This window comes from Dermacentor andersoni, chromosome 1 (genome assembly GCF_023375885.2).
Source record: "Dermacentor andersoni chromosome 1, qqDerAnde1_hic_scaffold, whole genome shotgun sequence".
Taxonomy (NCBI): domain Eukaryota; kingdom Metazoa; phylum Arthropoda; class Arachnida; order Ixodida; family Ixodidae; genus Dermacentor; species Dermacentor andersoni.
The window spans coordinates 193447464-193462775 of NC_092814.1; the positions used below are offsets into that span (position 1 = coordinate 193447464).

Sequence of the window (15312 nt, forward strand, 5' to 3'; positions counted from 1 at the left end):
GCGCCGCATGCTGTAATGTGCGAGTGAAAGAGTAGTGGGGGGGGGTGGCATAGGTGAGCCGACGATGGTGCATTAGTCTAGTATGCGCAAGGGAGAAAAGCGAGGAGCAAGCGCGCCGCCTTCCGTCGCGCGCGATACATCGGGGGAGTAGAGGGAGGAGGGCGGCCTTATGATTCTGTGATCTGTGAATCCGTCAATGCGCAACATGTTTATTCCCCTTGTTTGACTCATTATATACCGTGACTTTTTCTTAGATACGTAGATTTCTTAAATATCTTATTGTGAGGTTTTGTGTTTACGTGCAGTGAACTTTGTTTCCAGCGACACTTTTTCGCCCTTTATCAAGCTGTAGCTTCGCATTTGTATGTTCCATTGTATCTTCGTATTTCTAATGTACGAGGGCGAGTCAAATGAAAGTGAGCCCACCAACACCGCGCAATAATAGTTATGTTCATGATCTGCGAAGCATGCGCGTAGCACACAGGCATCTCTCATTTACAAAATTGGCGCGCAGGTGTGGGGATAAAGGTTTTTTAATGCTCTCATACATTGGGTTGAACATGGTTGCGTGACATAATGGACGCTCCAAAAGCTGAACAGCGTGGTGTAGTGAGGTTTTTACAGTTGAAGGTGTTTCCTAAAAAGAAATTAGTCGCCGTATGGCTGCCGTGTTCGTTGGACATTGCATTTCATTGGCCACTGCGAAGCGTTAAAGCAAACGGTTCAAAGAAGGACGTGAAAGTTGCAAAGACGATCCAAGACCGGGCCAAAGCCACCCCCAACACAATTGCAAAGGTTCATGAGCTGATTAGACAATAACAGAGGATAAGCATCGATGATCTGGCATAGCATGTGAACATTAGTCATGGTTCGGTTCACACCATAATTCATGAACATATCGGTTATCGGCTCTTGTGTGCGCAATGAATGTGCAAGAACTTGAACCACCACCAGAAGACGGAGAGGTTCGGCGCTGCCTTGACTCATCTGATCCGGTATCACAATGAGGGTGACGACTCTTGTCTACAATTGTGACCGGGAACGAATCATGGTGCCACTACTATGAGCCTGAAACACGACGGCAAAGCTTATAGTGGAAACATTCAAATTCACCATTCCCTAGGAAAGCAAAGGCCGTCATTTCCGCCGGAAAGGTGTTGTTGACTTTTTTTTTTTTTGATCGTCAGGGGCAATTACTGATCGAATTTGCTAAACCTCGAGACACTATCAATCGTTTCCGGTATTGTGAAACGCCGGATCGGCTGCTTGTGGCGATCAAGAACAAACGACGTGGAAAATTGACGAATGGGGTCATCTTGCTCCACGACAATGCCCGTCCCCACGTCGCTGACGCAGTTAACACAAAACTGGGAAAGTTCAAGTGGGAAACGCTGAAACATTACGTTTTGGAGCAATTGAAAAAACAGCTAAAGGGAACCAGATTCGTGTTGGACGATGACGTGAAAGAGTCAGTTACAGACTTTTTGAAGCAGCAACCCAAGGAGTTTTATGAGACGTGAATCACGCGACTCTTTAGTCAGTAGGACAAATGTCTTAATGCTCATGGAGGCTACTTTTAAATAAAGTACCCCGTTTGTCATGTATTCGCATTGGCTTACTTTCATTTGACTCGTCCACGTATATTCTGCAGAACTCCTGCTTTTTATATGTGACGTCTGTTGCGGCTATAATTTCGGTGCAGTTGCTCACAATACACGACCGGTGATAGCTGCTCCTGAGCAATACATTGGAACAAAGGACAGCGTTATTGACAATTTTCCCTGGACGTTGTGGACGTCCAAAATTTAAACAAGATTATTGATTGACAAAGTTTAATTAAAATATTTGTCCTCAACTTGTTCATTTCACGGCCTTTACATTTTTCATATCAGCGGCATGCACTGCTTTGCTGGTTTCGTGGTAAGTTTGTAACAGCGCACCCAAGACAAGGACAACAGAAGGAATAAAACGACGACACGGCGCTGTGTCGTCGTTTTATTCCTTCTGTTGTCCTCAGCGCCGTGTCGTCGTTTTATTCTTTCTGCTGTCCTTGTCTTAGGTGCGCTGTTACAAACCTTACCATGAATCCCAACCAACTGGCCCAACTTGCCGTTCTGTTGCTGGTTTCGAACTGATATATTTCTAAAGTTCGTGCGATATTTTCTTTACTTAATAAATAGACAAAAAAAGATAATTGAAGCATTGATATCAGTTATTTCGGGCACAATTTTGGGACGCACGAGTGTCTTCTTTTATGAAAAAATACATATTTTACTTGTCTTGACGGTGCTTAGCCTTCAAGAATTCGTTTGCAGCATCTTTCGCAATGACAATGCAGTTATTATTCATGTATTTGATCCCTCGAAAAATTCTATAAGGAGGAGGCCGAGCTGCAACGCGAGCCCCCCGAACGACATTTCTGGCTACACCACTGAGCTATAAATAGAAGACCACGAGTGATGCGTACTCCTGAGGAAGAAGCTTCCTGCCGCGAAACCTTGCTCTCATTGCTGGCGCGCAAAAAAGGGAGCGGAGCAACCTGCACGGCAAAAAAAAAAAAAAAAAAAAACAAGACCACGGCAAAACACAGAAAGAAACCTCACGCGCAAAAAAAAAAAAAAAAACAAGACATTAGCAGAACCGCAAAAAAAAAAAAAAAAAGCACTCCTAAGGCATGCTACCCACGCCAAGCACGCGAAAGCGAAAATGAGGAGAAAGAATGCTGAAACAAAATGTTTACAATGTAGACTGCTTGCGATGTTCGACTTGCATGATGTAACAGTCGGTGTAACCAACACAGCTTCGCTGTTCGACCATCTTCACGGACTGTATAAGGGGCGGCGATTTTTTTTCTTTTCTTTTTTAGCCGTCGCTGTCGCCGGGATCGACCACTCGGTGGGTCGTGTGATAAAATAATACAATCTAAGGAAAATCGTTACAAAATTGCCCCCAGTTTGAATAATTCGCCATACTTTCCCTCACGTATGCACCTCCGCTATGAGTAACTAACCTATTCGTCTTTAACCCGCCCCTCCTCATGTAAGTAGGTTATCTCGCAAGGCACGGGCGTTGTACGGTAGATTGATAACTATGGCCTATTGATTGATAGTCGTGCCCACGAAGACGCGCTTTGGGAATATAGCAAGAGGAAATGGCATCTATGGCATTTAAGCGGTATTCCTTTAGCGAGTCGTCACTCGGTTACGTAAGCGGATTCTGCAGGCGTCGCCGCCACCGCGAGAATTCTATGATTGGCTCGATTACTTGTTGGCACAGCGCTGACGGTATGACGCCATGCTTAACTCCGGGCGATGCCCGCCAAGTCATTCGACCAGCTGTTTGTGGACGCGCGACCCTATGATTTCCTCCCCCAACACGACAGAGAAAGGGCGGGCGCGTTTCTCGGTGCGGCGTCCAGGTGCCACTAGTTTCCTCTCGGGCCGGTGCTATTCATGCCGCGCCGCAGCGGCGGCGTGGCGGCGTCCGCGTCGGGCAGCGGAGGGGGCGCCACCAGGGCTGCGCACGAGCAAGACGCAGCGCGCGTCGAGAAGCGGTAATCAGGGCGCTCTCGCCTAGGATGAGATTCCGCGAGACCTTTCATCTCCCTTCATCCAGTTTAATCAATATGGCTGCCCCGACACCAACAACACGATTCAGTGACAACTACGAGCTGAAAGAAGAACTAGGAAAGTGAGTACAAACTGGCTGACTGCTTCCCAATAGCTTAGTGAATACTTTGGCCCGCCTTTGGCCAGGGTAACTGCTGCCGCAGCGAGCATGGGAGCGCGGCGCTCCCGATGCGCTCTCCTCCTGGGGGGCTCCGATGCTCGGTCGGCGCCCTTGCCAGTCGCCCGGCCGTTGCACAGGCCGGGCCACGGTCAAGGCTGCAGTGCTTCGTGCCGTTTCGTTGCTGCTGCCGATGCCCGTGCACTTTGGCGAATAGAGCACACTGGCGACGCCGTCCCACTGCCGCTGCGAGCCCGCTACGGCGGCTTTCCTCTGGGTCGTGTCTGGTCCGGAGAAGCGTCAGAAAATAGCTGCCTGACGAGCCCGTGTGCTAGGTCGCACGCACGCGCCCAATATCGCGCCTGCGCTGCTGAACGGCTCTTAAGAGGCTTCATTATTTTTGCCGATCTCGTGGGACTGAAATCCTGGTAGCCACCGTTGCAGTACCGCTGCTCTCACTGCACAGCGGGGCAGCCCACAGTCAGGAGCCCGGCCCACCACCGGCCTTGCCGCAATCGGGCGATGCCTGCTCCCACCGGTCGCCCCCACAGTGACGTTATTGCCGCATCGCTGGTGCGTTCAGACGGCCACATTATCTCATTTCCTGCGGATAAACGCTTCATTCCGCAATCGATAGTTTGTCCCAGCCGTTAGCTCCCATTGCCCATGGAAAAGACCAGCTGTGCGTTTTCACATTTGGATGTAGCTGATACGCGATTTGGCTCGCGGGTTTGACTGAAATGTACACACGTGACGTGTGTCACGCATGTAGAAAGGCCACGTTTTTGGACGCTATCTCTTGTGAAAGCACGTTTTCTCGTAATTTTGTTGCAGAGCTGCGTTTGAACTGTCATAACCGTGAGGAGTCGAAGTCGAACGCGTCGATGAAATAACTCTGGAAGGTGGCCAAAGTCTTGCAATACGTCCATTTTATTGCGAGGCATTGTGGTTTCGTGACCAAACATATCGCGTATGTGTTGCAGGCAATGATGATGAGCGCGTTCTATGAATTCTTCAAATTCTGCTTTCTGTCATAGCTCTGTCCATGTTAAATTGGATATAGCTATGACACACGTTCTGGGAGCCACCATTTGCAAGGGATGGCTAGGAGATATTGGTTTGACTGCTGCCATTTTATATGTCCCTAATCCATGTGTGAAGAAAACCACTGGCATTGGTGATTCAGCCGAACATTTTCTTGCAGCATGATTATTTCCATTCACACGATGAAAAATGCCATATGTTAATGTGCTGACCATGTCAAACTGCATGGCACATTATTACACTTTAAAGGTCATGTTGGTTATGCAGAAGAAATCACAATACTACTAGTTCTCTTAAAGAGTACCCAGAGTATATTTACTAATGCGTAGTCTACTTTGTCATAAATTTCCGTTCTTGATGCATGAGACCTAGGGTTTATCGGCAGCCTTTGTATTGTTGTACGACACTTGTGGTATCTCTACGGTAATCAGGGGACCCCCTGTTGAGGAATGTGGCTGTAAATGACCAAACGGCTCAGGAAAACCAGTATTGCTGAGAAAATCTAGTTTCATAAACAATGCTGTACATGTCTGCAAAGTGTGTTAGAAGCACATATCATTAGGTACTGCACTGGGGCCTCAGCAATTGGCATAAAAAAAAAAGAAAAAAAAAGAAATTCTATGTGTGTACACAGATCTGATGCTTTGTAAAAATGATTTCACAGTTCAGATTCTCAAGCAATTATATGCTTTTTTCATAGTTTATTAGACGTAGTGCTATTTTTAGTTCATTCCAGTGCAAAGATGGAACAGATGAGAAAAGCTTGTCTGGTGGGAATGTCTGCATGAAAGTCCTGATTGAGAACGCTGTATTGCTCACTGCTGTCTATTTGTTGTATGTTTGCACTGTGGATAGCATTATGGAGCAACTAGCTTACATTAGTGCATTAGGCTCTGAATTGGTTTTATATACATATGCCCGGGCCACCCTTTGTGCACTCTTATGTCACATAAGTAAAATGCATAATGTTTTTATTAGAACTGAAAGCTGGGCAAGTTGACGTGTATTCATCATTAACTACACCACGACAGGAAGACAAAAGGGGCCATGGTGGCCGCATTTCCATGGGGGCGAAATGTGAAAACACCTGTGGTACTTTGATTTAGGTGCGCGGTATAAGAACCCCAGGTGGGCAATATTTCCGGAGTCCCCCACCACGGCGCACCTCATAATCAGATCATGGTTTTGGCACGTAAAACCCCATAATTTAATAAAGACAAAAGGACAGTCTGTGCACTTCGTTCTTGTCATTTGTCTTTCTGTCGTGCTGTAGTCAACAATGAACGTTTTTTTTTTTTAAATATAAGTCACAGTATTTAGTTTATTTCTATCAATGGCTGCAGAGCATACAGTGGGTGTGTGCTTCCTACTATTACTTTTTCTCTTAACGTTTAAGTAACCCACTAGAGGTGCAGGGTGGCTGATGTGCACTGTATTCATGATACACAGGTTGAAATTTCACTGGCACTTACAATCACCTGTTCTGTGTGGAGATGTTTATTGGCAGGTACAGAACCAGTAGGTTGAGCTTTAAAGGCAGCAGGAGGCACGTCAGACACCCTAGCTGGTTGTTAGTACTCTGCTCGAATGCACTGGTGCAAAGGGAGCAAACTAACCAATGCTGTTGCCATTTCAGGAGGAAAAGGAGCAGGCGCCTTCGCGTGCATTTGTGCCGTGCTGTGCGCAGTTCTAGGCGGAAGCACTCGCCTGTTCATTGCATGTGAAACAAGATGCGCGAGGATGAACATGCCACACTGGCACGTTTCTCTTCCCTCAGCTTTTACTCTCGACGTCAGCCCTATCGCGAAAGCTTCAGCCGCGGGGAAAGGTCTTTCCGAGCGTATGGGAAAGCAGCCCTTGATAAATTGAGCTTGTTCGTGACGAGGTTCCAGATTTGGACCACGTTCGGGCTGACCTGCCGGCGCGCAGGGATGAATGTCGGCTACTGTCGCCTGTCCCTCTTGTTGCCTCGTCGCCGCCATTCTCTTCTTGGGTTACCGTTTATTTCTTGGCCGTCGTTCCCGTAGTCTTTCTCCTGTCAGCGACACTCGCGGCATAAGGAAAAGAGTCAAGACTCGTAGAAGAAGCGCATTCTTTGTCTCGACCAGTTTTTCTTTTCCCCCGCGGTCTTGGTGTCGGGCCACTTTCGCCGCAACGCCGTCGTTGGTGACCTTCCGTACGAAGTGCGTTCGGGCGGGGAAAAAGAAGGAAAAGGACGAGGCTGAGGGGGCGGAAACGCCTTGTGGCGGATGTGGCCACTAATTGCCAGTGGCTTTTACGCCAGCAAACTCGTCTGTGACTCCCGTCTAGCCGTCGGTAGTGTCCGTGTGCCGAGCATAGGCAGAGGCAATGGACGTCGTTTCTGGCCGCCGTATTTTCGGATAGGCGTTGATGTGTACAGAGTGCTTAATTTAAAAGTGATTTATTCAATCTGTGAAAAACTCCAGTATTTCGGAATATTTAACGAAATAGAAAGAAAGGAAAGAAGGACATAGCGAAAAAAAAAAAAAAAAAAAAACGTTGCATTGAATTTTGTTGTGGTAACAACTTTAATAGCAGTTAGCTCATCGATGGCCAAATGGATATGCTAATGGGTCTGTGAAATGCTAATGCGATAGTGAAATGGATGTAGTAAAGTGGCTTAATGGGTCAACCTAAAGCGCTCTGTTTGTGCAGATGATGAAGACGTTGACCTTGATGAACAGGTGGAGGGTTTTAGCCTAGTTAGGTGAGCTCATCCTATCCCAGATGTAGGGTGGTATATGAGAGTGCACAATCAAGACATTAATCTGGGGTAGTTGGTTCATTGCCGTAATGAATGCGCGAACGGCGCAAAAAAATAAAAAAATAATAACGAGGACAGGGGTATAAGGCACGGGTGTTTTATGCATGCCTTATACCCCTATTCGCGTCTTTTCTTTTTTGTACTGGTTACACACTTATTAGAGATTACACACGCTGTAAAGCTTTTGCCAGAGTCTAGTGTGATTTTGCCATCAGGGAGGCGGGTAGTGCCTTCGTTGCGCACAACGAGCATCGGTGGTCCAAGACCTGCGAGCACCTCGAGGCATGAGTCACGGCTCGAATGTAGCGCAGACTCCAGTCATGAAAGGATGTAGTAGCGGCTTGCGTACCGGCGGCGTGCGGTCGTCCCACGCCATGAATCCAGGCTCGCGAGACAGGCTTCGACTGACCTTGTTCTGCAGATACGAGCTGTTTGAAGCAAACGCCGTTGAAACTCCACGTGCTATAGCTTGAAAGGACTTCTCAGCTGAACGAACAGTTCGAAACGTTACCGCTCCTAGAGCAAGAACTCATACTTCAAATTGCATAAACTTGAAATGATCCTTGAAAGTTGGTTTACAGTTTTACTTTCCAAGGTTGAAGAACGACGTACTTAAACATTTAGACGCTGAACGTGGAAGCAAGCACCTTAGCACTCGTGAACTCAGCAGCCACTTTTAACACTACATCGTTGATAAATATCAGCCACTTCAACGCGTTCTTTTGCGTTAGCTTTGTTCAGAAGCCTACTTTAGATAGCGACGTTTGTCAGTGGTGCGCAGGATATACATCGATGGAATCGTAGTTTCCGGAACAGGTGCTTGCTGATGTTGTTTGTTATGGAGGATCAGTAAAATCGGCGAAAGTCAGTTATGGCGATGTAATCCTTCAGGTTTCTAATTATCGTTAGAGGTAGTCTGCAGCTTCGAGAGCTCACTTTCCGGTGGCTGTGCAGGTTGCTCGAACTGAATGTCCACATTGACTGTAAGGGAAGCTACTATGACCTGTCGTGATGGGTCAGTGCTGCAGGCTTTGTGCTGATGAACACAAAGTCGCAAGTTCGATTCTCGGTTGGTCGCGGCGGCCGCATTCCGGTGGGGACGTCATGCAAAAAACGCTTGTGTACCGTGCTTTGGATGCACGTTAAATAACCACGGGTGGTTAACAGACAGTCAGTATTCGACTTAATCATTAAAAACTGACTGATCAAGTTTTTACCCTACCACTTCATCGAGCGAGCATAAGTAAAAAAAGAAAGAAAGAAAAAAAAATACAGCAACAACTTAAATGAGCAAGTTCTACGACATACCGCTTGAGCAGCAAGCTCCACTATGCATTCACTTCACTCAAATGAATTTTCGCTTGAACAAACACGTTCTTGCGGCCCTTGAGGGGAAGATTTTCTATGTTTATGTATAGGATTGTGGTGCGATCCATAGATATCACAATGTAGCACTTCCGGCGAGCCAACAACGTTAGACTTGAACTTATATGATTATGCAATGTTTGGATACAACGCGCGGAAGCATTGCTAGGTGGTGATTCTTTTCATTTCGGGAACTTTCGGACGCACGTTCGCTTGTCAGAGTCATTCGATTAGTGTTTTTTCGCCACGTCACAAAGATTTCCTGTCGACACCGTGATTATTAGGCGCATAATCATGCAGTCTCATAACGGCATTTCATTACCGGCCATGATAGCTCAGTACCCATGGCGTCCCACCGCTGAGAACGAAGTCGCTCGTATGATTCCCGGCCGTGACAGCCGTATCCCGATGGAGGCGGGTTTAAATTCACCCGGAGCCTTCCTCTGTGGCGTCTTTCTAGCGGGATTTCGGCAAGTTTGGCGGTCCTCTCACTCTTAACAGGGCATACATTCGTGTTCACAATCGCGCCCGCCAACGCGCGCTGGCGTCCACTCACCGCACGACCATTAAATTAGTCCGAGGAATAGGTGCGAGCACACTCACGAGTGAGTGGAGCGCGGCCTATACAAATTTGTTATGCCCACTATCGTGGCGCACGCCTCCACCGACATTCTTGTTCACCCTCAGAGATACTCACGCACACGCCGGAATTCTTAACTCGCGGCTCCGGGACGAGTGTGAGTTAATGTGGGCCAGTGGAGCCTCGAAGGCGCCGGCGTATGTTCAGGTCGCAAGCGCAGCTTTGACGCATTAAAACCCCATGAGTAGTTTCTAATTTCTTTCACTTCTGTAGTAAAATATAAGTAATGAAAATAGGCGCTTCGCCCCCCCACACACACACACCCACCTTTTCCCCCAGCCTCATTTTTTCGTTCAACTCATACGTGGTTTGGACACGTACTTCTTTTTCCGCAGCGTGCGAGCCTCGCGCGTGCTCTCTGGCCTCCATCACCGGAGTCGCCTGCGGCCGTCGGAGCGCAGCTGTATGGCACGCAGCTTTTCTGTATATTGCAGCGGAACGAAACGGATCCCGCGCTATCCGGGTCGCCAGCGCAGGCGATGTTGCCGTTTGTCCTGTCCAAATATTAATTACGCGGATCGCTTTGCACCGGCGTTTGCTCAGTGTCGCGGCGCTCGTGCTGGGCTGTGAGCCCGGATCGAGAGGAGGGTAAAAGAGAGGAAGCATTCGACGAGAGACAGTGTGTGCGTGTGCGCACAGACTCTTGAGTGAGGTCGCGCGTGTGTGCCCCTCTTTCCTCGACACTGATGTTCTGCTGAATCGACAGCGCGCATCTATCCGGTCTCGCGACAGCAACACGGTCGTGTGCCCGCGTGCAAATAGCGACAGCTTTTGGTCGCAGTAGACGGCACATAAAGCGAGTGACGTTCGTTTGTTTACACAGGCCATGGAGGTTAGCAAAGACGAGTTGTGGGTAATGTATAGTGCTGTAGAATAGTGTCAGACTGACCTATATTTCGTCATAACTCGGCGGAATAAAGTTCCCGGCATCAGCAACGACATGGCAGAGTTCTCGCGTTTACTTTCTTCGCGAACCCTCCCGGACTTTGCTGACCGTGGCTGCTGCTGCTGTCCTCCCGTATAGCTCACACACCGGACAGCGATCATATAACGAATCGGCTTGTACAGTATGGCCATATGTGCTGCCTCTACATATGCTACATATGTGGCGGGGACCAGCTCTGTTCTCCACGGAATTACGCGATGAAGCAACAGACGGTGCCTAAATATCCTCATCCCCAAAAATACACGCCTTCAAGCGCACCATTCCTTCGTTAAAGCGAAGCTTTCTGTGCCTTCTTTGTCGGGTTGTGGCGCGTCTGCTCGGTCGGTTTCTTGTCAAATAGAATGGGACGGTTCTGGAAACGGTGTAATGCAAAGTGGGCCGATCCCGGAGATTATTTAATCCTCGGTGGCGTGAGAGGGGGTCTCCTCTGTTTCTTGCTCGGCAAGCACGTAATCGTTATGCTGCAAAATGCGGTTCAGAAGATGCGCATGCAGTGTTATTACATTTAATGAAGATTGCATTCACGAAATCTTCGCCTCACATAGTTTCCAACATGTGCGTTGGATCTGCACAATTTTTTTTTTTTTTTTTGGGGGGGGGACCGGTGGCTCGGTAACTTTTCCTTCCGGGTTATTCTTGCCAGTGCTACGGGCAAGCCGCGGCCAGACGGGCGTGCCGTCTGTCCAGCCAGATGAGTGAACTCGCTGGTTGTCTCCGCTGCTTATTAGTAACATCCTTGTGAAAGTGGCTATATGGGCTTGTTGATGAATCGTCTTCTAATTTGTTGTATCGTAGGCACAACGACACGGACATAGAATGCACATGAGGCAATGTACAGTGCTGTGTGTGCCTTCTGCGTCGGTGTCATTCGTGCTTGCGCTACAACAGATGAGATGCTGGTGAAGGCTACTTGGTTCTTCTCTCAGACATGAACTTAAATATGGACGGGCGCGCAACACGCACACAAGCGCAGGGACACGCAAACACATACTACACTTGTTGCGAAAGCGCCTGCTTATCATTTTGCGGCTTGGCGAGCGACATACGATCTGTTCCCATATATTTTATTTAGGTCTGGTCGAGGTACACTGCCGACCACTGTTATTCGCACGCTTTGGTTTACAGCTAATTCAGAGCAGCAGTTGTCACATGGTTGAAGGTTTTGTGTGAGCAACTTAATGAACTTAAGCATTGTGCCATCCTTCTTTTCCAGCCACTGTGCGACTTTTTAGTTGATAGTTGGCGTTTGTGTTGGCCTTTTCGTTCTACTTGTGTCATTGTTTGCACGCCTGTCTTTCCGTGCCTTGCATCTTTGCCAACTTGCTCAACCTTCAATCGTTTCAATAAACGACCCGCTGCCGTAACGCATACCGGTTTCACGGAAGCCGTTTCGTCGGTCACGTTTTCTAGCAACACCTCTAATCGTAGAAAACGGGAGAAGCAGTTGAGTTCCTGTCAATCATATACCCAGAACGGCGTGTGCAAAGGCAACTGTTACCTCTTGCGCCAAAACGTCCATGGCGCCATTCCTTGCCTCCTGGCTTGTGTGATGATAGGCAGTAGAGCGCTCAAGGCAGTGTCAGGACACCGCTTTTATATCCGGAATCGTGGCGCTGTGCGAATCTCTTAAGTGTAGAAAATAAGTCGAATGACTCCTACGACGCGACGTTCTTTGAACTGTCCGAAACCAGCGTCTGGCGCCTTGCGTCCTGAACCAACTTGTTTGATACGGAGTCGGGTCATCGTAAAGAGAGAGAGAGAGATAGAGAGAGAGAGATGACTCCGCCATTGAGAGGCAGACCAGATAGCAGTTGGTGGCCGTCGCTTCGCCTTCGGCGAAAATGGGTTTGGTACTTCCTTGTGGTCCTTTACGAGAAGCGCGCTTTTGCCGACTCAAGCTGCGCTCCGGCCATCTTTCAGTGTGAAATTTCTTTTTCAGGTGGACCCTGGCAAGTACACGACGTCAGAAGTGGTCTTAGTGCAGACTGCTTTACGTCGCCATCCCTTCGGTGGAGATGCTTTGAGCGCAAAATCATTGCAAGCTTAGCTGAACGATTTCTTTATCTCTCTCTGTCGCTGTTTTGCGGCTGTCCGAGCGATTACGCAAGAATCCGTCAGCGCCTGTCCATCTACCGCTATCGTCTGCGGACGAAGGGAAGTGCCGTTCGAACCATTGGGCGGTGCGCCTCCATCGAGGTACCGTCCTCCGAAAGACAAGTATAAACGGCGAGCGGAAGAAATAGAACGGGCGAGCGTCGACGTAGTTCGGTGCCGGCGCGCGCTGTGCTTCCGTTTGTTCCCGGAGAGGCGAACAATGGGGGGGGGGGGGGGGGGGGGAGGCCGGTTCGCTTTCTTTTGCCGGAGCGGTGGGGGGCAGGCTCGCTTCCACCGCCCGTGCCGGCTGTCGACTCAGCCGAGTGGACGGCAGCGCGCGCGGCTGCTGTGCACATTGTTTCGTCCTCGTGAGCGAGAAAGCCCGTCGGTCCCGTGCGCCTGGCTGCAAAAAAAGGGGGTAGTTTCTCCGCGCCTTCGTGTCTCTTTATGCAATTTCACGTCGATTCGCCGCCGCTGCAGCAGCCTTTTGAACAACTAACCGCGTTTACGTGAATGCGACCGTGGCGTATCACATTTTTTAGCGCATCACGGTAATACTATGCGACGGCAGCCGCGTTCACATGAATGAGCCAACCGGAAAGTACCGGTTGGCTCCCGCGTACGGGTAAATCACGGTGGTAAGGGAAGCGTCACCCGTAACACATAGTGAAACGTACTGCTACAAATAACCCCCTCCCAAAGCATGCTCAACGCATTCTTGGATAACAACCGGGGTTGGTTGTTCATTTCGTTTTCTTGTCTTTTCTTTAGATGGAGCAACGAGTTCTAACATGAAAAAAATGTTAACGAAAACAGTTTGCACTTCGTTTCACTTCTTTCACTGAAGCGGATTGGATAAGCCTACGTGAACAATAATTCATTCTTCGTCTAGGTGCTCGCAAATCCAAATTTCGTAGTCGCCGCGATCGGTGCATGTGAAACGGGAAGGCGAAGTCCGCATGTGCAGATATCGCAGCTCCGAAAAACGCAGTGCAATGTCTCTCCGTGTAAAACGACGGGCTTTACTCGTCTCGATTTATTCTCTCCTGGCCCATGAAGGCGATTTGCTTTCCTTGTGTATCACCGCCGTTTACACGAATGCGAAGCGCTAGAAATGCGAACTCTCGCATTCATTGAGCCGCGGCTTGCTGGTGTCCGTCCGGAAGAGCTCCGAATAAAGGGTTGGCTTGTGTGTACTGCGGTGCCACAGCACGTTCAACATAGCTTTGCGAGATATGTACGGCCGACCGCAGCCTCGCCATCAATTCAGCAGCGAGGACTGCCCCTAAAAGTGGTAGTCACTGTAAATAGTATTGTAAACTTCCATTCAGCGTACCTGTTCACTGTTCCTCGCTGTGGACAAGGAGATGCGCATGCGCCTCCTCGTTCAATTCAATGGACACGTCTTTCATTTGCTGTGATAGATAAGGCAAGGTGCGGCGATGGTGAGCGCGATCATGTTTGACGGCGTGAACCGACTGAGTGCCAAGGTTAGTCACGGATGGGAAAAAGAAATGCCCCGAAAGAACCGACACTTTCGCGATACGTGACCACCTGCTGAAACGTCCCAAGTAGCCAGTCTCCCTGTCCTTTCCTCTGATTTCCCCCCTTTCGGCTGTTCTGTTGGCTGCTTGTAAACTTCGCGCATACCATTCAAATGCGCTCATTATTACGAGCTCTGGTGGCAGTAAACCGATTGGACCTCCTAGCATCAGCGGCGTTAACTGTCCCAGTAGTCTAAGTTCTCATGAAGAACTTTTGTAGCTGCATTTCCTTGGGGGAAACGTCAAGAGCGGCGTTGTGACACATTCTGATTTCATGTATACCTCCGTCCTGATTGGCAGTCAAGTCCCTGTTCAAGCTGGAGCATGGAAGTCGCGCTCGTATCACTTCGCTGCATAGTTCCTCCGACTATACTTTATAATTGCGCAGGGCTTCTTTATCTATTCCTGTGCCTTTTGCGTGATTGGACGAAAACAGTCGAACGTTTTCTTTTTCATGACTGCCAACGCCTTTGGGACATGCGCCATTGGTGCCTGGAGATTGCCGCGCTTCAACGCGGCTTGCCTTTCACAGTCTCAACAATATTCTCATTCGGGGCGTCAGTAATTGGGGTTATCCTTTAAAAAGACGCATGCTAGTCTATATTATGCTTTGTAATTGACGCAGTCGCTTTGCATAATGTATTTCTCTGGCGTTTTATTTCTCCTGCGGGCATTGCATAAGTACTTCATTTAAAAAAAAAGTATTTTTGTATTCACATTATTCCTTGGGCAATCCCCTGCTGTGGGGATGTGCCATGCAGAGACAGCAACCGAGTGGCCACACTGGCGACTAGGTTTTGATCTATCGTGCTTGATATTCCAGCGAATGAAGGGCGAGATCAGAAAGATCGTCAACTGGGCCAGTTTGTAGGTGCCATAATGGAAAAAAAAAAAAAGAAAACTTGAGTGGCATAGGTACACAAAAAAGGGGCGACAACGCGAGCGTTTACTGGCTAGTTTTTATATTTGTTTATTAATATTCAAAGGCGAGATCCGTAGCATCGTTCTCGGTGCCGTCCGTCGGCTCGCGTTCTCAGTGTGGTGCGACGTGCTGCGCCGACCAGGGTCCACCACACGCCCGCCCGTGCGCACCTGCTGCAGCGTGCATATAGATGTGGCGAACTTCGGCGCACCGCCACCATAACGTTTGGACACCAGCCCTCTCCCC

At 48.8% G+C, this 15312-nt stretch overlaps 1 protein-coding gene across 14 annotated transcripts in view; it reads left to right on the forward strand.

Annotated features, from left to right (window-relative positions):
* The first annotated feature begins 3486 nt into the window (after positions 1-3486).
* Positions 3487-15312, forward strand: part of CaMKII (Calcium/calmodulin-dependent protein kinase II) — a 289855-nt gene continuing 278029 nt past the window's right edge. For 4 of the 14 annotated variants that reach the window (XM_050194735.3, XM_050194739.3, XM_050194742.3 and 1 more), the window contains exon 1: positions 3496-3690. In XM_050194735.3, the coding sequence (XP_050050692.1) occupies positions 3578-3690 (113 nt within the window). In that variant the 5' untranslated portion in view covers positions 3496-3577. Of the gene's footprint in view, positions 3691-15312 lie in introns of all 14 variants that reach the window. The other 10 variants (XM_050194722.3, XM_050194727.3, XM_050194723.3 and 7 more) reach the window with 8 other exon arrangements.